At 38.6% G+C, this 23,125-nt stretch overlaps 1 protein-coding gene across 2 annotated transcripts in view; it reads left to right on the top strand.

The window, feature by feature from the left end:
* Positions 1 to 23,125, top strand: part of LOC149214867 (ribosome biogenesis protein) — a 182,277-nt gene that overhangs the window by 17,747 nt on the left and 141,405 nt on the right. For both annotated transcript variants that reach the window (XM_089392432.1, XM_089392431.1), the window contains exon 2: positions 12,331 to 12,375. In XM_089392432.1, the coding sequence (XP_089248558.1) occupies positions 12,373 to 12,375 (3 nt within the window). In that variant the 5' untranslated portion in view covers positions 12,331 to 12,372. The remainder of the gene's footprint in view (positions 1 to 12,330; positions 12,376 to 23,125) is intronic.

The following is a 23,125-nucleotide window of genomic DNA, read 5'->3' as shown; positions in this document are numbered from 1 at the left end:
ATTTTTTTTTTCTAGAGATGAACTTCAAATATATTGCTTCCACAACTTACATAGATTTTGTTCTTTAGATGATCTATATAGTTACTCTTTTCTTTGCACAAGTTGCCTTCTAAACTTCAGGTCGGATGAATGTCTTGACTTTTTCAACTAGATGTCTTGACTATTAGTGATAACAACGGTGTCATTTCAAATTTATATATGAGTGACATAAAAGGGACGACACAAATTGTCTCTTTTACTTCAAATTACTTCGATCCTTGCAGCTTTGGTCTTATATATATATATATATATATATATATTAGAGAGAATCTAAAAGGTTAGAGACCTGTCCTTTCGTATCAACTGGAATTCTAGCTTCACAAATATGTTGCCATTGTAGTATAATGATGCTTGTGAATGAATGTGAGCCATTGTATAGTTGAGCCAGCGTGAGCCTCTGTAGGATGAATGCGAGCTATTTAAAGAATTACGAGTTTCACTGTGCGTTTCAAATCATACTGAGCGAGTGACGATGCCATTGTATATAGAAAGTACAAATTCTATAACCACGATGTCATAGAGTGTGAGCTTCTGAGTGTCATGGTGCATGAGATCGAACCACAGCGCATATATGTCAAGCCTTTATGTGTATCGCCATATTACTGTAATGCAAGTCATCGCAAAGTGAGCTACAGTGTTAGAATAATGCGATAGAGAAATGTGAGCCTCACTGTTCACTGAAGAGCAAAGTGAGATAGATATAATTATGATGTCACAAAATATATTTATTTGAGCCACTGCATACTATGGAGACAAAGTCGAGCCATGTTGTAATAGTGTTACTGGTATTACAGAGTGTGGGTCATTCATCACTAGCCTTGTGCCAAAGCTCAAATACATAGATTGAGCGAGCCATGAACCATTTGATTTCCCATACTGTAATTATTGATAGATCCAAACCATATATATGAAGTTGCAGGTCTGAGCAATGTTAGAACATGATGCCACTGAGATGTCAAGAAATACCACAAGCATGCAATGTCAAGAGCCTCATATGTGAACATAGTGATCTTCATGCCTTCATCTTTGAACCTTGCTCTGATACCATGTTGATAATCTAGCGTTGCAATGACTACAATAGTTTTTCACCATTGCTAACTACTTCTATTGATGCAAACAATTGCTTCTTCATACTTTAATCAACAATTAGCTATACATGAAAAAAACTTCAACCATTAATTCTTCAACAAGAGCAGTAAATAGAGATCACAGTAGACAATGAACTATAAGCAATAAGCAAGAGACAAAAGACACTAGGATTAGGCTCACAACCAAGGCAAAACCCACAAGGGGAAAACCTAAAATTCATTCCTTATGACAGAGAGATTCTATCCATCAAAATTACAACAACATGTTCCAATAAATCCAAATTACTCTTCAATGAGAAATACCAGTCAAAGTCTGTTAATGTAGAGAGAGAATCAACTTCAGATACGTTATACTATTCTTCACAATAAGGCTGAAATTAGGGCTAGAGATCACTATTGTATAAGGCCGAATATAGCATTGTAATCAGCTCAGAAGTATCAACGAATTGTCTAGAAAACTCGACCCAAAATTGCAGTCAAACCCTTTTGTAACTTCAGGTCAACGTCTCATCAAAAGAGTGAGATTGCAGTTAGCGAAAGATCAAGTTTCTCTTGTAGTCTTTAGCCTCCAAAATGGAACATAATATAAATGAATTGATTCCAAAAATGACCCATGTCAACTGTAGCCAATAAGCCTTGAAGGAGATAAACAATGTAGCCAAAAAGGGAACCTTTTCTGATCTTCGCACATATGAAAAAGTTCTGTAGTAGACGAAACTTGTTGTGGTGATGATATATATATATATATATATATATATATATATATATATATGTATGTATATATGAGTCAAGTGTGGGCTCATTAGCCTTAATGAGGCTGATATGAAAGTCTTCTTGTAGCTGACTCGAAGGTCAAGTTGAGTCGACTTGTAGATGACCAAAAAAATTAATTTCTTCCTGTTTGCAATGAAAAGTACCGACCTTAGCTACATTATTCTTCAACACAAACTAACAATAACTTTGGTGACAAGCCCACCAAATAACTCAAATATGTAAGATATTCCATCCAAATGAAGCTGCAATGATAAAATATTGGTGCAAAGGGCCGTTGGAAGGCCTAATTGAGTCCTCAAGTGCCGTGATGAAGAAGAGGGCTCCACAAATAATGGTCAGAGGGGGTGGCCCCTTGATCTCCAAGCAAAACATCATGCGGTGCACCCAAGTGGCTCTGGGGTGTTGGGAAATCTAGGGTTCGCTAGATTAGGTGATTTCTCTTACTTTGATAATTGCTTGTGATGTCCTTTTACTTGTGTTGCACGGGTACCCGCACCCGGGGGTGGGGTTCTCGAACCCGTCCCGGGTTCCCGCACCCAAGTACCGGATTCGGGTACGGGTTCTTCCCAGACGAACCCAGAAGAACCGGGTTCTTCCATGAAGAACCAGGTTCTTCAAAAAAAAATTTGGGTTCTTTTCCTTTAACGGGTTCTTGGGTTCTTCGAGTTCTTCGTGTGCTTGGGTTCTTCGGGTTCTTCATAAAAAAACTATATTAAAAATTTAATTTTCAAATAATTTTTTTATTGAAATTTAAAAAGTGATATGCCATAAACAAATGATATGCCATAGAATATAGAATATATGCCATAAACGAATGATATCATTTTTGGAGTCATTGATGGTCATTGGTCTGGATTGTCCTTCATAGATGGTTGTAAGGTCTTCTGAATGTTTCTCAAGGAAATTTTCTGCCATCATTTCCAAAGATTACAGTTTCCAAAGACTGTCTTTGTTCACATGTCTTAGCATTGCTCTGTGGGCATTACGTGCTGCTCAAGGGTAATGAATCATTGTAAAAATTTATCAACAGTGATAAGTTTTTCAAAACTTATGAGCGACACATTATTCTGAAATCATATATGATTATGATATCTCAATATTATAAAAGGAACATTATGGGTGTACAATCCCACAAGCAGAATATCATATCATATTGGCTGTAGCTTTGTGGAAATATTTAATAGGGTGATGACCATAGTTGGAAAAAAAAGGGTAGCTGTTTGCACATTCATGAGTCTCTTCCTACCGCAGGAGACTCTTATGATCAGTCTCTCCATTAGTCTTATGCTATAAATTTATAAAAACAATTTCAAAACTTATGCCCAAGGTTTGTTAGAGTCTGAATGTAAATTATGAATCTCCTGTATTTGTGGATCTTCAATGCCTTTAATATTATATGGCATCGAAACCAGAACTGGAAAAGAGACCTCTTACTCTGTAATTTGAGCCTGCACATTCTTGTAAATCAATTTGGAATGAATTTATGAAACATTCATTCCCGAGCCAAATAAGTTAATAACCATCAAATTATAAACTGTAAATGCACACATACAGGTTCAGACATTTTCTATCAAATACAAAGTAGGATTGAGACCAGCCATAAGCTGTAATCAGCGGATGCTGTTAAATGGCGAAGGGCTATTTTGGAAAATGGCTAAAGTGTAAGTATCAAAATCTGCCAATTTCTCACAGTATTCTGATAACATCATGTTAAGATTAAAACTAGGAAAATATGCCTAAATGAATAAGCGTGTTTTGTGGAAGGGTAAGGCTGCCACTGTTTTAACTTTTTGGGATTGCTTTACCACAGAGCACACCATGCATGGGGCAGGTGGATGATTAGACATCAAGAAAAGTCTAGACCACTATCAGGTTGAGAAGAATCTCCTATGAAAAAATTGTGTTTTTATATGGAAGAGACTAAACATGTTTAAATGATTATCATTAAAGTTTTCTTGTTTAAAGTTGAAACAATATACAAATTCAAATTTCATATATGTTATTAATTATAAATTTATAATTTATAAAATATAATTATTAAAATTTAATATTATTATATTACCCGACTAACCCACGCACCCTGTTTCCAAAAATGCCGTCCCCGTCCCCGTTCCCGTCCCCGCACCCACGTTTCCTGGCAACATAGCCTTTTACTTAACTTGATGTACTTGTTATTAGTTTCTTCTTTTAATTGATTGTTATTATGTTTTTATCATCAAACAACTATCAAACTCTGAAGATAAAAAAGACAAGAGGACACAAAATGTAGGCTGCTAGCTAGGGCCAAAACCTTTCCTCTTGAGAGGAAAACCCACAAATTCTTCTCTTCTTGTAGAATCTTCAAAAGACGAATTCCAAGACCTATGACCCAAGACAAAGACCCCTCTAAGACCAAGTCAAACCTCTTCTTGTGAATTTCTCTTCCACAATGTTAACCTTAGTCAAACTGCTCCAAAACTGCAACAAATTCTCAAATTCGTCCTGCAATTTCTCAATTTCGGACCTGCAATTTCTTGACTGCAATTTTCAGCTACTGTAGAAACCCTATCTTTTGCACTTGTGGGAAGAGATGGCGATTTTGTCCTTCTCTCTCCTTCGCTTGAATTAGTCCTTCCTCCTTGGAAACTTGACTTGCGAAGTCGACTTTCTTGACCCTTGATTTCGACTCCTTTAATGACTGTAAATTCTGCAACAAGAGATGTCCTAGATCTTTCACACGTGTGGAAGAATTCAGCCCTAAGGCTGCTCAATACACCTCAAAGCCTTAAGGCTCCTCAATATACACCTCCTCCTCAATCAGGCTATTGAGGAAAGTAATCTTCACATCCATCTGATGTATCCTCCACCCCATCTGTGAAGCAATGGACATAACTGCTCTAATGGATGCATATCTGGGGATAGGTGCAAATGTTTCCTTGTAGTCCACTCCTTCTAGGAGAACCCTCTTGGCATGAACATCGCTTTATATTTCTTGATACTACCATCAACCGCATGTTTGATCTTATAGATCCATCGAGAAGTGATTACAAACTTTCCCTCTGGTCTTGGCATGATGTCCTTGTTACCCACCACCTTGTGGGTGATATGCCCAGGTGAAATGTTTTCTCCATGATGAGCCTCAGTCGACAACTAGCAGCCCCTTGATGCCTTCTACTAGCTCGTTGTGCCATTTCTCTGCCACCTGAGCCAGCCATGTGGTCCCTCTCCCACCTGTATTGATCTTATGTTTGAAGGTGGGCCTCCTGAAACTAAAGGTATGTCTTGTCATTTGATAATTGAGAATTGGGTTTACTTATCATGGATGCTTCTGGGTATGGATTGATAGGGGGGTTGGCGGAAAGAGTGGGCTTAGTTCGTACTCTTGTCTCCTTGATTTCTTTTGGTTGCTACCCCTGAATCTTAGACTCGTGGGATCTCTTTTATTGACCATTTGGTTCTAGGGTGGTACTACTTGGGAAACCCGAGTTTGGGTGCGTGGTCCCGCTCCTTTACCCACATGTATTACTCCTTTCCCATTCATTATACCCCATTCATCATTTCTCCCACCTGGGTCCACATTTCCATTCTGGGTCCACATAGGGCTAGGCTCCCTATCCCTTGCCCCCATCTTGGGTTAGGCCTAGAATGATGCCCCGGAGGTTTAAGCAATTAAAAGAAAAGAAAAAGCATAATTGGCCACATTTAATAGTAAATTGTACCACAAAATGCATGGTTGGGACAAAAATAATTAGCACGTGGGCAAAAGCCAATACATGAGCTCTACCCCATCCATGGCCATCATCCTGGTTACATAGGCCCTAGATGAGCTGCCTTTCTCATTCAGGAATCCATGGTGGTCCCAGCCCCTGGAGGGCAATGAACCACCCTACCTTTAAAGGGGTAATCACTGCTATATCTTACACATCATGCTCTTGTTCTTTGAGCCCCGAGCAGTTAATTAGAGAAAATTCATAAAAGGCAAAAGACATATAAAGAAGGGTGGAAAAAATCAAGGTCAGGACACCTCATGTACCATTACTGCTCCCTCCTATACATTACATATCCAGGTGCGGGCTTCCCCTTATCTAGCTACCCCTATGCCCCATTATGTGGGCCAAGGCTCCCTGTCTCATTCCATATTCCATCTCACTTATTTGTCACTTGCCACCCCCATTAGAGGGATGTACCTTTGACATACTATCCCCTCTGGGCTGAAACCACCTAATAAGGTACTTGGCTAACCCCCTTTGGAGCTTGGAGACACTAGCACATGCCAAAGCCCACTACGGAAGGGAATACCATTATGAAGTGAGCACTTTGCCATCCATGATTTGTAAGCTCTTTTACTTGATTATTTTAATGACTGGTTGTACTGGAAGCCTAGGGGATGCATTGGATCTTATGTAGGATTGTAGGTGGTTTCCATTTGGGTTTGGTTTCCCTATATGGGATCCTGACCCCCAAAGGTCTACATTGGCACATGTAGGGTGTGCATAGAGAGCCATGGGCCTCCACATCAATAAACAATACTCCACAGATCTTCATGGATGTTCAGAGACCAGTAGAGATCTACTTTTGGGATGATGGTGATATGCTTGGTACACTATGCCTAGCAGGCCCCCACAGGAGCCCCACACTCTTGGCAGGTGTCCCAACACTTGTACGATGTCATGGCAACATTCATTCCACCACTTGGACCATTGCAGAGGATCTACATGCATCTCCGATTCATATGGAGACCCATGGGTCGTTGATGTGCCCTCAGACCCACTGGGAGCACCACAGGTCTACTACTTGGAGAACAAAGGGCCACCCCCTTGTCCATCATATTCCAAGGAATTTATTCCTCAATATGGCACTTCAGGATATTATTGAGCCTTTGGAGGGCCCTTTGAGCCTTTGGAGGGCCCCCTTGTGAGGCTTATTTTTACATTTGTGAGCTAGTTTGGTGGGCTTGTCAGTAGTAGGGGTTATTATTTGCACATTATTTTATCATTAGGGGCTAATGTAGGCCCATAGGCTAATTCGAACTCCTTAGGAGGTTATATATTGATGTTAGATACACTCATTTGTATCATCACTTGACTTGGGATCTCTCTAATCATAGAGAACTTTGCATTTTTTCCTTGGAGGATATTTTCTGGAGATCGATGAATTTTGACATATGGATTTGGGCTATTTATCTTGTCTTGGAGCTTTGTGTTGTGAACGAAATGCTGGTTGGATATACTCTATAATATTGTAAGTGGATTTTTGATGTTATTATTCTTATTGCTGCATACTGCTAAAATTAGGGATAGTTGCTGCATAATTGAAATGTGGAATTGAGCATGTTTTCTCTAATTTAATGTATGGGCCAATGTTATATGAATGAAATGTCCTAGAGATTATTTGTCTCGATAAGCTTGCATCGTTTGCTTTAAAGTATAAATGCTTGAAGGTCAATTTTCTTTCCTTTCGCTCAACATTGGATGAAGTCGACTTTCTGGGCCTCCTTGATCAAGAAACCAAGTTCTTACTCATTGTCATCCTTGACTCCATATCCCCAAGTGAATTAGGCACTGGTCCCTTAAAGGGGTGATTATTTTAACCCTCGTTTTACCATTTCCCCCTTTTTACCCAAGTCTAGTCCCATTAGGTCACCTTGGGCATCAATTTCCCGGGAATTGACCCAAGGAAAAACTTCGATCTCCTCCAAATTTGAGGCAATTCTAACGGTGGAGTCTTTGGAAATCCCAAGCGCTAGCTCTAGGATCGAATTTTGCCTAGGCATCCCCAAGGCTAGATCTCAATAGGATCAATTCAACCTTTTGAAGTAAATATTCTTGTTTGGTCCTTTCCCCTCACCTTGTCCAGGATACGAACATCATTGGTTGTTGCATTCCATCGTCGAACCTGGGATGGGTCCACTTGGCCCTGTGTGGTCCCACTTCTCAATAAAGACTATTTGTCAAGGACCATTTGAGAATCCGAGTTTCCAAGGATTATAGGGATTGAGAAACTCATCTATAAGCCTATTGTTTCTCCCTCGGGCCTCAACCCTCCAATCCTCACTCCTTACCCCTGGTTGACCAAGTCCCTTGCTTAAAGACCAAGCAAGTTCCATTCTTCATTCCATCCTTGGGAAAGGGTTTTCGGGGTCACTTCTCACCCATCCATTGACATCTACTTTACAAAGTGATCCCTACACTATTGGGACTCCTCCCATTGGTGAAAGTCCATAAAGAGCATGGAGACTTAGCTGTGGTGACAATGGGCTAAGCCTCCACCGTTCCCCTTAACCTAGCAGTTGCTCTCTTAGGATCCCCTTTTAGGTCCCCCACTGTTTTGAGTGGTAACAGTCCCGATACATCATTTCTCATGATGGAGCTATACTCTTGTATCATGGCATCTCTCTAGACCTGCTCACTGATAGTCTCCTTAAAAGTGGAAGGCTTAGGCTTGCTAACATTGCTCGACAATGCCATATAACTAGAAAATTTTGTAGGTGGTCTACTTTGCCTGAAAATGTTGCTAGGAACCACCTCCACATGCTCGTCATCATCTGTCAAGGTTTGCTCGGTTCATCTCGACCTCCTGGTAGAGCGGTTCATCTCGACCTCCTGGTAGAGCGGTTCATCTCGACCTCCTGGTAGAGCTCAAAGGAATATCTAACTCAACTTCCGAATCTGTTGACTATGTGCTTGTTGTTGGTCCTTGTTTAGCTTTAGGAGCCTCTCGCTCTCGATCCTATATTGCTATTGGTTACTTCTCATGAGATCTCCTAAGAGTCCCACCCTCATCAAATCTAACATCCTGACTCAATATCACCTCCCTCTGTCCTTGAATGTAAACTTGGTAGGCTTTTGAGACCTCACTGTAGCCCACAAATATGCCCCTCTTAGACATGCGCTCCAACTTAGTCCTCTTCCTTGCAGGAACATGGACATAAACTGGGCTATTGAATATGTGCAGATGACTCACATCCGATTTTACTCCTATAAACAACTCCTTAGGAGTCATGTCCTCCAAGACCTTGTGAGGACTCTTGTTCTTCACATACACAACTGTATTGTACGCCTCTGCCCACAAAAACATAGGCAACTCCTGATTTGTCCTTGCTACCTCCGTGATGGTCCTGTTTTTCCTCTCGGGAAACACATTTTGTTGAGGGTTGTCAGGCATCGTCTCCTTAATTCTTGCGTCCCTGAAAAAATATTGGAACTCATTGGAGGTATACTAACCCCCATTATCAGATCTGAGCACCTTAATCTTCTTCCCACTCTAGTTCTCCACAAAAGCCTTGAACTCTTGAAACTTATCGAAGACCTCATCCTTGGACTTCAAGGAATAGATCCAAGTTTTATTGGAATTATTATCTTTGAACGTTGCAAAGTATAAGGGCCTTGTGATTGATGTCACAAACATCAGACCACATATATCTTAGTGCATAAAGTCTAACACAACTTTTGACTTGGTCTCGCTGTGATGATACGACACTTTGCCCTGCTTTCCAAGCAGACACCCTTTACACACTCCATCCTGCTTCACCCGAATTTCTGGAAAACCAATGACCAACCTCTGCACCATAGAAAGAGCTTTGTAGTGTAGGTGCCCCATCCTCCTATGCCAAATCTCGCTTTGGTTGTCACTCATGAATGAGAGCCTTCACCGACTGCCCTCTCAATAGATAAAGATCCCTCTCCCTTCTACCAATCACTTGCTTCTTGCTGAAATCGGTCCCTTTTGGCTCAACATCCACTTCACCTCACGTAAAGTTGACCTCCAATCCTCTGTCTTCTATAGCTAAAATTGAAAGGAGATTTTTCTCCAAATTAGCTATACATATAACACCTCCATGATGTCACTTGAGTCCATTTGGAACTCAATACTCCCAGTGCCTTCAATTGCATACTTGGCCTTGTCACCAAGCTCTACATGTACATCTCTGGGTCTTCTGGTCATGTTGGTGAAGACCTCTCAAGATCCCTTGATGTGACGAGATGCTCCACTGTCCACAAACCAGACACCTCTCGTGACGGTTCCAGAAAGGCAAGATACTGAGGCAAAATTTTTCCCAAATATCTCAGCCATCTCCTCCATCTGTGCAGTAGCTGCTGTAGCAGTCTTTCCCTTGCCCTTCTTTTTATTTAGACGCTAACTGGCAAAATGCTCGAACTTGTGACAAGCAGAGCATTTGACTTTGATCATATCCTTTTCCTTCTTATTTTGTGAAGATCCTCCTCCACCATGTTTTTGCTTGGCCTTTGCCTTGCACTTTTTTGCTTGTGCAGCAAGAGTAAGTTCATCTTTCTTTTCACCGCCTTTTCACTGTACTCCAGTCAATGAGTTTTCCCAGATCTCCTTTTGGGCGAAGTCATCCCATAATCAACTCCAATCAGGAAGCTGTTGACGAGCAAGAATCCCATCCACAAAAGTGGACCAGTGCTTTACACACCCCTTCAGAGCAACTTTAACTAGCTCCGAATCATGCACAATTTCCCCAACAGTTGCAAGCTCATCACGAGCCTACTGGACCCTCATGAGATAAGATGTCACGGTCTTAGATCTGTTCATTTTAACGTTGTTTAACTTCTCCCGCAACACCATTTTTCTGTTCTCATTTGTACTCTGATAAAGGCCGGTCAGAGCTACCAGCATATGTCTTCCGGTGTCCTTCCCTGACATGTGAGGAATTATATGATTCCCCACACCATTAAAATTATGCAACTTACTTTCATGTCTTTGACCTTGTGCTTTGCTGCAAGGTTTGGACTTGAAGGGAACTTGCATGTCCCTGCTTACTAAATCCTAGGGACTATTCATCTTCAGAATCATGGTAATTCGCTCCTTCTAGGGATTGAAATTTTATACCCTTGTCCAACCTATCTTCATATCTCAAATTTCTCAATGATGCCATCTCCAGAAGTTGACCTCGGCCACAAAACCCGATTGCTGCTACAAAAAGGAAAACTTGTTGCTGCAAATCCTTGTGATCACAGATCTCTCTTTCAGAGTCTTCTAACCTGGCTCTGATACCATGTTAAATTTCTAATACCAGTCAGTTTTATTTTCTCACCACAATTTATTTTTATCCCAAACAATTTATTTATTTACCCAAATAAACACTGAATCACCGAAAGTAAAATCACTGGTATTTACCCAAATAAAATCACTGAATCATCAAAAAATTTAGGTTTACCCATTTTTGTGGGTAACGGGAGGAACATACCAAAAGGGTTTCTAACAGTATCATAAGGGTTAGAGCAAGAGCCCTTGACTCTAAGGTTGGTTTGGTATCTAATTTGTCTCTTTCCTATTTCATGCTCTTCTCTCTTTTTGCTTGGCCTTGTTTTCTCCTAATTTGCTAAGAATGTTTTGCATTTCCTCTTTAATGTTCCTGGTGTCTTTGGAATCACATGGGACAACTTGGCCTTTTTGACTGGCCAAGTTTTCTTTCAAATTCAGTCTCTGAGTGACCCGACCCCCGCGCCAATTATGCATTTCTTGCAATATTTGCAATAAATGTCTTTTTCCACATCAACACAAATCATGTAAGGTTTTGGTCCTAACCTCTAGGACCCTTGGTAAATGCAAACAAATCTGCAAATATAAAAATGAAAACCCTATCTTAATTTTTTTGCAGGCAAAGAAATATTTAGATCTGCAATGTTATGAGGGAAAAAGGAGGGGCAGATTGGATGGGCATAAGAATCTGGTCAAGGACCCCTCCAAGCTTGTACATGGGATATGCCCTCCAGATTGGATGTCATATCCACTGCAAAGTTCAAACAACCCACAAATAATGCCAAACAAGCTCTAAGCTCATTCTGAATTGCAACTCTTTAATACAGCTCAAATGCTCACAAAGCCTCAATGAGAGAGGCGTGACGCAAACATGGGGCAGGATCCTTATATAACGGTGTTTAATGGGTTGAGGGAGGGTAGTTATAGAGTTTTTGAAATTTCTTTTTTACCTTAAGAGGCGGATCCTTGCTGCAGTTGTGCCCAAATCAGTTTGGGATGGAATCAGTTGAACCAACGAGTTTGGTTTTGTACCGAATCAATTTGTTCAGCAACCAAACTGGCTGGTTTGATTGATTTTGTACTGAATTGGCTGGCTCAAAGTGAACCAATTCAACAGCTGATTGAAGGGTTTTAAGGGTTAAACTGACTGAATTGACCAGTTCTGGTCAGGACAATTAGGTACTATAAATACCACAATGATGTAATAAAAGTGTGTCTCTCTCAACGCATAGGATGATTCCATTTGATGATAAATTATTATAGTTGATATTTCTCTTGTTTCGTTGTTCATTTTTTAAGTTTGATAATAGAATATTATAGTTTATAATATATATTTCCTGTTGTCTATCATCTTTTAAACAGTATTCGGTGTTTTGAAATTTGTATGCATTTCAACACCTCCATCTTTGTCCTTAATATCTTAAAAGGCTTTGTTTCCTTGCAGGGTTGGTTGCTTTTTTGAAGTATTTTCGAACAACTCTAAACAATGGTGAGTTTATTTCCATTCTGACTGTATTTTTCTGGTATAAATCTTTTTTATTTACTTCATAAGTTTGTATTGATATGGTTTTCTATAGTTTCCTTTGGAAAATCTAGTTTGAAATATGCTGGCTATGCACTTTGGGCTTAGAGAGGACATCCATTCAGCTGTATTTTCTGCAGTTTATGTAATGTTTGAATAGGTTAATTTTGGTCTGTCACCTGGTTTATATTTGTGTTGTAGGCAACAACGTAGTCTATAAAGAATAGCTAGTGCAAAAAATGATAAAATTGGCCATTAAGTTTGGTAAAGAGAATTGATTGAAGTCTGTTATATTTGTGGATTATGCCATGGTCTGTTGGTAAATGCATTCAATTTTCAAGGCTGAGGTGCAAAGTTCAAATCTCATGGAGTCCCTCTCCATGTTAAAGTGTGTTACATTGTGATGCTAAGTTCAGGGTCACATCTCTTTACAGACCAAATAAATGAGTTTACCTATCAAAGATAAACACTGCTACAACTTCCTGAAAACATGTCAAAACATCATATTCTGTTAGAAAGCATATCAAGTGTGTGCTATTTTCAATTTTTTTTTTTCAATTTTATTTTGAAGTTTGAAAAGAAAGGAAACAAATCTTAGTACATGTGTGGATAGACTGAGAATCGAAATTTTTTAAGAAGCCAGTGCCGATTTCTCAAACCATAGTGGAACATGGGAATAGCACAGAGTTACATATGAGCCAGGAGCTCAAAATTAAAATTTGTCTTAGTTGGCACTCTCATATATGGTTTTTAGTGATTCTGACCTTTGCTTTTGATTTCTATTGTACTCCTCTTTCGTTAAACATAGCTTTCTTGCTGGATTGGAACAAGGCCATATACTCAGCCTTTACTTGATAGAGCAACTGACTGGTATTGTCTACACCAACTGATGCCTGCTCCATGGGAGCGATGACAGATTTGATGGTCGACTTCCAAAATTTGGCACAATTTAACTCAGCTATTCAGCAAATTCAAAGTTATTATTATTAAACAAATAGAAAATGATTACAATTTGTGGGAGGTCCCTGGCTTTATACTACCTTGGGTGCCTCTTGGCAAAGATCATGCCCTTTGCCTAATAACTACTAATTAACTAATTTTTATATAACATTGCTTTCTTCCCAAAAAATGCTTTGTCCTCAAAGCATACGTAACGACGGATGTTGTTGACGAAATGCTCTAGTCTCCCAAGAAGCTTCTTCTTCTGGTAAGACCTTCCACTTGATCAAGTATTCCTTGATTACACGAGATTAGAGCTTTTCTCTAGTAGATATGATACCTTTTGGTTCTAAAATGACCCTTCCTTCATCATCTAAGGATGGAAGCATTGTTTGTGCTGATTGATGGTCGCCCAATGCCCTTTTAAGACATGATACATGGAAGACATTGTGAACACGACTTTTATCCGAAAGGCTTAAACTATATGCAACTTGGTTGATCTTTTTGTTGATATGGTATGGTCTATAGAACTTCGGTGCCAATTTATTTTTTCCTTTTTGTTTCAAGGATCACTGTTTGTATGGCTTGAGCTTGACAAATACACATTCTCCAACTTCAAATGTTCTCTAGGTTTTGTTTCGGTCAGCTTGTTGCTTCATACGGTTTCTTGCATTATTTAAATTTTCTTTTAGGGTTTGGACGATTTTTTGGGTTTTTTCTAGTTGGTTTTTAACAACTAGTATATTTGTTTGGACGGTAGCTAGATCCTTCCATTTTGGAGGTTTGTACCCATACAAAGCTTAGAATGGAGTCATTTTTGCTAACTTATGATAAGTAGAATTATACCAACATTCAACAAGATGCAACCACTGAACCCACTTATTTTGTTTTTCTGTAGCGTAACAACGTAGGTGGGCTTCCAAACATTTATTAACAACCTCCGTTTTTCCATCTATTTCAGGGTGGTAAGCGGAACTCATATTTAGGTAGGTTCCTATGTGGTTTAACAATTCCTTCCAGAAATTACCCTTAAATTTGGCATCTCGATCACTCACAATGACTTTCGGAAACCATGTAATTTATAAATATTTTTGCAAAATATCTCATTGATTTGTTTAGCTAAGTCTGATTTCTTCATTGCAATAAAGTGAGCATATTTGGTGTGTCTGTTGACTACTACGAAAATCTTATAGTTGCCCTCAGATATAGGTAATCCCTCAATAAAGTCCATTGGTATTTCTTCCCATTTCTGATTCAGAATGTTAAGGGGTGAAGTAATCTAGGTGTCATAATATTTTCACTTTTATTTCTTTGACATTTGTCATTCTGCTACATATTTCTGAATATCGCGACTCATCCCCTTCCAAAAGAATGATTGACGTGCATTGTAGTAAGTTTTTAAGAATCCTACATGTCCGACTGACAGTGAATCATGTGATTCCTTGAGTATCTTGGATTTAAACTTGTGAATTCAGATAAATTCTTCCTTTGTTCCATAGAATATTGTGCTTCCATTCAAATTTTGAGTTGTCTGGATGGTTATTGATTATTGCAATTATTTCTGGATCCTTGGCATACTCACTTCGAATCTCATTAAGCCATTCAGGAACAACACCCGAGACCGCAAGTAATGTTGGTTCTTCGTCCTTCCTAGATAGGGCATCTGCTACTACATTTTCTTTTCCCTTTTTATGTAGTATCTCCATGTCAAAGGTGACAATTTTTTCAATCCAATTTTGTTGTTCTTCGGAAAGTGTTTTTTGTTGAAGGAGGTGCTGGAGGTTGTTATGGTCTGTGCGAATGGAGAACTTACTTCCCAAAAGATATTGTCTCCACTTGGCCAGTGCGTGCATAATAGAGAGCATTTCCTTGTTGTATGTGGACTTAAGACGTTCTTGTTTATTGAGCTTCCTTCTTTCAAAAGCTATTGGACGCCCTTCTTGCTTTAACACTGCACCTATACTGAACCCGAAAGCATCACACTTGATGATAAATGGTTTAGAGAAATCTGGAGTTACCAATACCGGAGCATTAGACATAACTTCCTTCAGTTCTTCAAAACACCTTCCTGCTTCCTCATTCCATTGAAATGAATTCTTCTTTAAAAGGTTTGTTAGAGGTGTAGTTATATGTGCATAGTTTTTAATAAATCTTCGGTAATATCCAATCAATCCTATGAACCCTCTTAGCTTGGATATAGTAACAGGTTTGGTCCATTCCTTTATAGCCTTGATTTTATTAGGGTCCACTTTTACTCCTTCGTGGGATATTATGTGTCCGAGATATTCTATTTCTTCCTTCCCAAAGGTGAAATTGGATTTCTTGGTGTAGAATTGATGCTCTTTTAGTAGTGTAAGAACTTTATCTAGATGTTGTCGGTGCTCCTTCCAAGTTTTATTGTAAATTAAAATATCATCAAAGAATACTAATACAAACTTCCTAAGATATTGGTTAACCCAAATGGGCATTACTTTAAATTTGTAGTGACCTTCGTGTGTTCGGAACACAGTTTTTGGTATGCCTTCCAGCCTGATTCTCATTTGGTAATAGCTCGACCTTAAGTCCAATTTTGAGAAGTATTTTGCGCCATGTAGTTCATCCAACATTTCGTCGCTAAAGGGAATCCTCTATAATCAATGCATAGCTTGAATGATCCATCCTTCTTCCTTATCAATACCACTGGAGCAGCATAGAAACTCTTACTTTTCGAGATGATCCCACATTTTAAAAGGTCTTGGATTAATTTTTCAATTTCAGTCTTTTGGTGATGTGGATATCGATACGGTTTGATGTTGACGGGGTCTGATCCTGCTTTCACTTCTATTGTATGCTTGATTTCCTTGTTAGGAGGCATTTTCTTGGGTAGGTCTTGGAATACTTTTTCATGCTTTTGAATTAGCTCTTGTACTTCTGGTTACTCTTCGCTGATCACTTTTGCAGATAACATTTCTAATTGGTGACATTATACTACATAAGCTGGTGCTCCTTTTCGAATCATTTTCATCATCTGGGGTGATGACACGATTTGATTTTCTGGTGCTTGGAATCCGTATAACTTGTACCTTTGCCTTTCCCATTTAAAGCTTATAAACAACTTGTTTCTGTTTTTCCATTATCATGGATTTGTCTTGCAATGGTACAATTGGATTCATCATGAGAACATTCACAGTGCCTGCAATATGGCATATTGGATTCATCATGAGAACATTCACAATGCCTGCAATATGGCATATTTTGATATGGAGAATTGTCTTGAAATCTTTCTTTGATAGTTGGGTTCTTTATAAGATCACTTTCATCCTTTTGCATAGTACTAGGGCCACAAAGCAAGCCACCTTGATTTCCATATTCATCGTTAAAAGCATTGATGATATATTGTAAAGAAGTGAAAGAATCCTCAGGACAATTACAAAACCGATCCAAAACATCACGTTCTAAAGAAAAGGCAAATAGACACATCTTGACATCTTCATGATTATATTGTGAAGGAAGACAATATCTGGTTATTATACGAGTAACTTTGGAGAGATGCTTTCTAGCAATCGTTGAATCACCACCCAAGAATATCCGGCATATCATGAAGAAAGTTAGTAAAATGACACGGGGCAAACAAGTCATCCATGATGACTTGCTTAAAGGGATAAGGAGGGACCAAATGGATGCTAGAGAGAGACCCCTACTCAAGAAAATCAAGAGATCCCCAAGAAGCGAGCTTCTAGCAGAAATTCTTGTAAGAAATGAAAGAAGTGGAGTCACCACTTGAACATGAATCTAGCTCTAAGATCCAAAAGGCAAAAACCGAAAGGTTAGTCAGGGAGAAGCAGATGGATATCAGGGAAGGTTTCTTGTATGAGAAATAATGGATGAATAAGTGGAGTCGCCACCCAAACAAGAAACCAATCGAAATGTCCAGGTGCTAAATGTGCAGATAGAGAAGATGAAAGGATTAGTGAGAGGAAAAAGATAAGGTGATGAAAAGATGAAGAGATGAAACGACACCAAAAAATGTGGTGTTGATGGGATAAGAAATGATGAGATAAATGAAGATAAAATGTCGTGAGGACCAAGGACAAAAAAACACTATCCTTGACAACAACGCTAAAAAATGTTGCTGCACAGAATGTCTAGGCACTGCGACAACGACTCAGATCGGGTGTTGTCACATTGATCCCCAATCACTCCGTTTGAGTTGTCTCCCTATATCAAACTAAGGGGGTGTAATGACCAAAAGTCATATACGCAGCGGAAATATTTAAAATACTTCGTAGACAAATACATCCATCGTAGGATAGTAAGTGTAAATTGTATATTATATAAATAATTGATATAGGATGAGTACAAATGACAATGAGGGTCCTGTATATATAGCCAGGTAAGTACTGTTTCACGAACAGGCATGTTTCTAAGATATGCCTTTTCATTATTAACTAACTAACCATTGGTTAATTTACTTATTATTTATTATTATATTTATATTATTATGATTATTATTTATTATCTATTTTTATTTATTTTTACATAATTTATATTCATAACAGGGGGGTAGACCCTATAGAAATGGAATAAATGAAGACTAGTTGCGAATCAACTAGTTCGAGAGACACAACTAAGCAACCGATACTTGTTTGGAATGTGCAAGATTTTGAAGGATTCAATTTGATTTGAGGAAAGTGATACTAGTGCCTTGTGGAGTCAACTATCTTACGAAGGAAATGAAGTCCAAGTAATGGATGGAAAACTGTTGCTGAATGACTTGACTGTCTTATATGCAAATGCAAAACTTAAAGCTATGTGAAATGTAGGGACTTGGTTAATTTTAGTTAAATGAGGGCCTAAAATTATTTCTGAAATATGTCTTAAATGTTATTTAACTTAAGGCTAAGAAAAATGGTGATCTAAATGTGAAAACAAGTACTTATACCAGCAATGCAAAATATAAAATCTGCATAAGTAATTACTGAAATGTACAATAGGACTGAAATGTAAAATGCTGGAAATAAAACACTTTAAAATAAAAAATCCATTTGTATGAGGTACTCAATTAAATATCATTAGATGCATAAGTAAAACTAGATTAGTCCTACTTGCATGAGAATATAAAAACAAATGTATTTAAAAAATTAAACTAAGTGTTTAAACTCAGAAAATATCAGTTTAGAAATCTGATCTTAAATCAAATGTAGATGCCAACAATATGTTTCAAACCAGGGGTCCTATTACCATGCAATATTTAGGTTTTTTCTATGTATAACCACAAAAACTTCAAATGACAAACTGCTAACTAATAATTCAGAAAATTTCCGAGTTTGACTATTTTTGATCTACTGATGTATTTGATCTAAAAAACTCGGAAATAAATTAATGGCAGTAGTGAAACAATGTTCAGAAATTTTGTTAATTAGCATGCGAAAGCTTTTGAAAATAACTTATATTTTTGAAATGTACAACGGTCAAAGAAGTTAATTAAATTTGCTGCTAAACTTCAGTAAATTGAAAATCTATGCCAATGTTAGCCTTTATTTCAATCAGAGAAATGAGATGAGGAAAGGGTTAGAAGGTGTGCACCAGTTAGCCCTTAAGGGCTTGAAGCCACTTGGAGGTATGTTGTGAGAATCACTGGAAATTGTCCTATTCCAAATGCCAAACTCAAATTTTTTTTTGGGAAATTTTTTGTTTAAAAAATTTGTTAAAATTTTAAAAGGAATTTTTAGGAAAAATTTAGGAACATTTAGTGAGGAAATTTTGGTGAAGGAGGGAAGGTTGAGAATGAATAAAAAGAGGTCGAGAGTGGCAGGATAAGGGAGGTCGAGATAGATAAGATCATCAAGAAATAGAGATACCTGCTATTATTATCAAACCAAAATGATATTTTAAAAACCGAGAAATCTGTGCAAGATACCAAGTACACAGATCAATCCTCAAAGACTATTAACTATTAAATGCAAATAAAAGAAGCAAAGTATTAAGAACAATATTACCACATAAATCTGAAAGAGGAACACCACGATCTGAAACCCCAAATTCTTTGCGTTTATTAACCAGAAAAAAGTTACAAGAGCTTTCTTAGCGCAAGTACACGATTCAATGACCAGATACAAATAATGGAGAGAGACCTCTAATTTATAGAAAAAATCTCCAACGGCTAGTTGGCTTGATCCCAGTCAAAGCAATCTCAACCGTTGATGAAGATCAAATGATCTTTTAATCTGATAGTACCATGATCTCCACGGAAGAATAAACGACTGTTATTGAAAGCAAGTCCCTAGTTGAGAGGAAGCTTGGATATATTCCTTTCATGTGTAAAGGAATGAGTGTATCTTCCCTGATTGAGAGGGAGAGATATACACATCATTCTTGTCTTCGCATAAATGAAGAAAGAATGGAGGATTGGGTAAGCATCTGAGATCGATACTTCTTGAGGATAGAAGTAGTCTTAGGAATCAATTCTCTTTAAGGATGAGGTAGGGCATCTAAAAGAAAGAGTAGTTGAAGAGGAGATTCCCTGAGGATGTGGAAATCCAAGAGAGGAATGGTCCTAAAAGGACATACCTTGTGAACATCCGGATGGGGTATGTGCCTTGAGAGGCAATGATGAAGGTGTCTATAAATCATTGTCTCCCCAACATTGTGCTCTAATCTAGTGGAGAGATAGAGCTGTTAGTCAAGGCCTTACTATATGACAATCCAACTCTTCTTATGAGAACTTTTCAATGGAAGAATTGTTCTTGTACCTGTGGTCAATTATGATTACCTCCCTAGTTAAGGGGGAGTGTTGAAAGTTGTAACTAGTTTCGGTCTTCATAATTGTGTTTGGACCATGACTTGATGTAATTATTATTGTATTTGTCAATATATATATATATATATATATTGTAAAAGAATTATTTTAAAATGGGTTTCTTGCCCATTGGTCTCTTGTCATAGGTCAAAGCATTGATTGAGTGCTCTAGGGTTTTGTATAAGAGTCAAAATCAAGGTCATAATGTAAAGTCCCTTGGAGGGCTCATGTAGCAAAGCAAAGAGATGCATTTTATGTGATAAAAGAGTCTAGGGACCACCAAAAGGGTCAGGGCGTCCAACCCATGATGTCGGCCTAGAAGAGGTATGTGCACCCACTCAAAAAGTTATATAAGGCGAGGAATTTGACCTCCATTAGACACAAAATCTTGGCATACATTTATTTGATTTGAGGCAAGCGAAAAGGAAGTGCGAAGAAGCTAGAAGAAGGCAACGAAGAAGAAAGGAGGATTTGATCTCTAGTTGCTTCCCTCACAAATGCGAGTTTTCTCTGGAAGACTAGGGTTTCCACAGGTTCACATTTTTCAAAAACAATGACAAAATTTGTGAAGCAGATCTTTGGGTGTCTGGCCTAGTCTTTTGGTGAGTGGTTTTGTGTCTTGGTCTTGGAAGTCTTCATTGAAAGAAATTCTGTAAGAAGAGGAATTTCCTTGGGTTTTCCCCTTGTGGGATTTTTCCCTGGCTTGGAGCCTATTTTTGGTGTTCTCTGTGTTTGTGATCTTCTTGTTTGGCATTTATCTTGATGATGTTGAAATGAACATAATAATGATAATGTTAAAGTATTAATATACCACAAGTAAGTCTCAAGTTAAAGAGAAATCAATTTGCCCTAGATTTCTTAACAACATTTACTCTAAAATATAGATTGTGGTATTACTCACATTGACTAAGAAATATACATGGTGACATCGCTCCATTGGCCGTAAGGTATACACGGTGAATCGTTCCATTTTCTTTAAGGCATACACGATGTCATCGCTCGTATTGACTAAGAGATATACATGGTGACTTTGCTTCATTGATTCCGAGTTATATAAGAGGCACCACGTGTAGGCATCGTAATTATAGATCAAAGGCATCACATTTGTTGTATGAGAGGCATCACGTTTATTATATCAGAGGCGTCATACTTATATACTAGAGGCATCAAAGCACACTCGATTTTTTCTTATGCACATTGGTTTTGTTCTTATGCACAATGGTTTTGCTCTTATGCACAATGGCATAATTTCTCATAGATCTATATAGAGACAACGTGTGACATCATCGTTTAACATAGTTCTGTACAGTGGCATCGTTTGGCATAGTTCTATTCAATAGCGATGTTTGGTATCATTCTCTACATTGCATCATCTCTATGATGGGATAGCCATACTTTGTATATTATAGTGACATCATATTACTATGGTTCCAATGAAATTATAGTGACTCGCTTGCTAGTATAATTTATGGTTCTGTGGGATGCAATATTCAGTGGCTTTTCGATTTGTAGTGACTTGGACTTGGAAGAATGACCATGATCCATAATACAATGTCTTGGACTTGGAAGAATGACGATGATCTATAATACAGTTTCTTGGGATTGGAAGAATGACTGTGATTTGTATAACATAAATTCAGTATGGCATTGATCTCATATGATAGTGATGATGTTCCTTGATACTGAATGTTGGAATTTCTAATTCTAACCCGTTAGAAATTCTTCTTGTGCTATCTGGTTTATTTCACCTACTTGTTTAATTACTTAACAAGTTATTTAACCATATAAATAATGAAAATAAACACAAGTATAATCTCAACATCTACAGATCATCAACTGAAAGAAAACAAGCACACAAGTGACATTGTTATTTTTGGACAAATGTCTCCAGAAAAACCCAATGCGGGAAAATCAGTGTAGCTATTCTGAGGGTTATATTATTATGCTGTCTTTCTGAGTACAACTGGGTGCCTGACCGGCTCACCCGATAGAGAAAAATACACGGCATCAATACCTCTATATTCGGAAACAGGTATTTAGAAAATCTGTCCCACGAAACCCTCTCCAGCACAACTGAAGCTCATCACTGGCCCTTTTGGCCATTGCGTCAGCCTCCTGCTGACCTGCGTCAACCCTTTGAGGCACTGAGCAGCCTCTGAGACCCTCTTCGTCACTCCAACAGCCTTTGCATGGATGACGCAGTCCCTCTGGCCTGTGCGCTGTCTCTGTTGGGCTCTGCGTAGCCTGGACTGGCTGGTGCTCTCGCTCTCTCTGCTTCTGCGCTAGTCTCTCAGTATTGTCTCTGCCTTGTACTCACCGCCCCTCGCTGTTGATCACTGATTCAACTTTGCTTAGCAACCCTGCTCTACAAAATGAATGACTGATCACTCTGGTGTGTTCTCCAACTGACGCTCAAGCCTCCTCTTATACTTTTCTCGTTGGTCCTTCAACGACTGAGATTAAATCTCTAATCAATGGCTAAGATTAGACTTAGTTTGATCCATGACTTTTGGAACCTTCTAACCCAGTTTTATATTAATACCCATTAATATTCTATTTTTCCTAAGTTTAGACTTAGGAACTCCACTAAAAATATTAATTATTTTAATATCTCCCAAATCGGGTACAATATGTCCAAACCATTTCTGGGTCTTGGAGATCGCATGTGCTTTAGCCTCTCAACCAATTTTCATGGCTAGAGCGCATCCGATGCTACCCCAAATCAACACTCCCTCTTAGCGAGGACTGTGCTCTAGTAATACTCACTGAGCATCACTTTGATTATCTGGCACCGGTGCCTATGCTGATACTAGGCCTCCCTGCCCAACATCCTCTGCACTGCTGCATCCTGTACTGTTGGACATGGCTCTGCCACAGCTACCGTTGCATCCGTACGACAACTTCCTCTCCATATGTGCTGCTGTTGGTCCTTTCTCCCAACACTGCAACTCTCTCCTGTCATGTTGCATCATGCTACTGCTAATCGCTACTGCACTGCAA

This window comes from Pinus tabuliformis, chromosome 1_1 (genome assembly GCF_031772625.1).
Source record: "Pinus tabuliformis cultivar Carrire ecotype Pingquan chromosome 1_1, CPIR1, whole genome shotgun sequence".
NCBI classification, from domain to species: Eukaryota; Viridiplantae; Streptophyta; class Pinopsida; order Pinales; family Pinaceae; genus Pinus; species Pinus tabuliformis.
The sequence above is the reverse complement of the archived record's forward strand: the minus strand, read 5'-3'. Positions and strand labels throughout refer to the sequence as shown.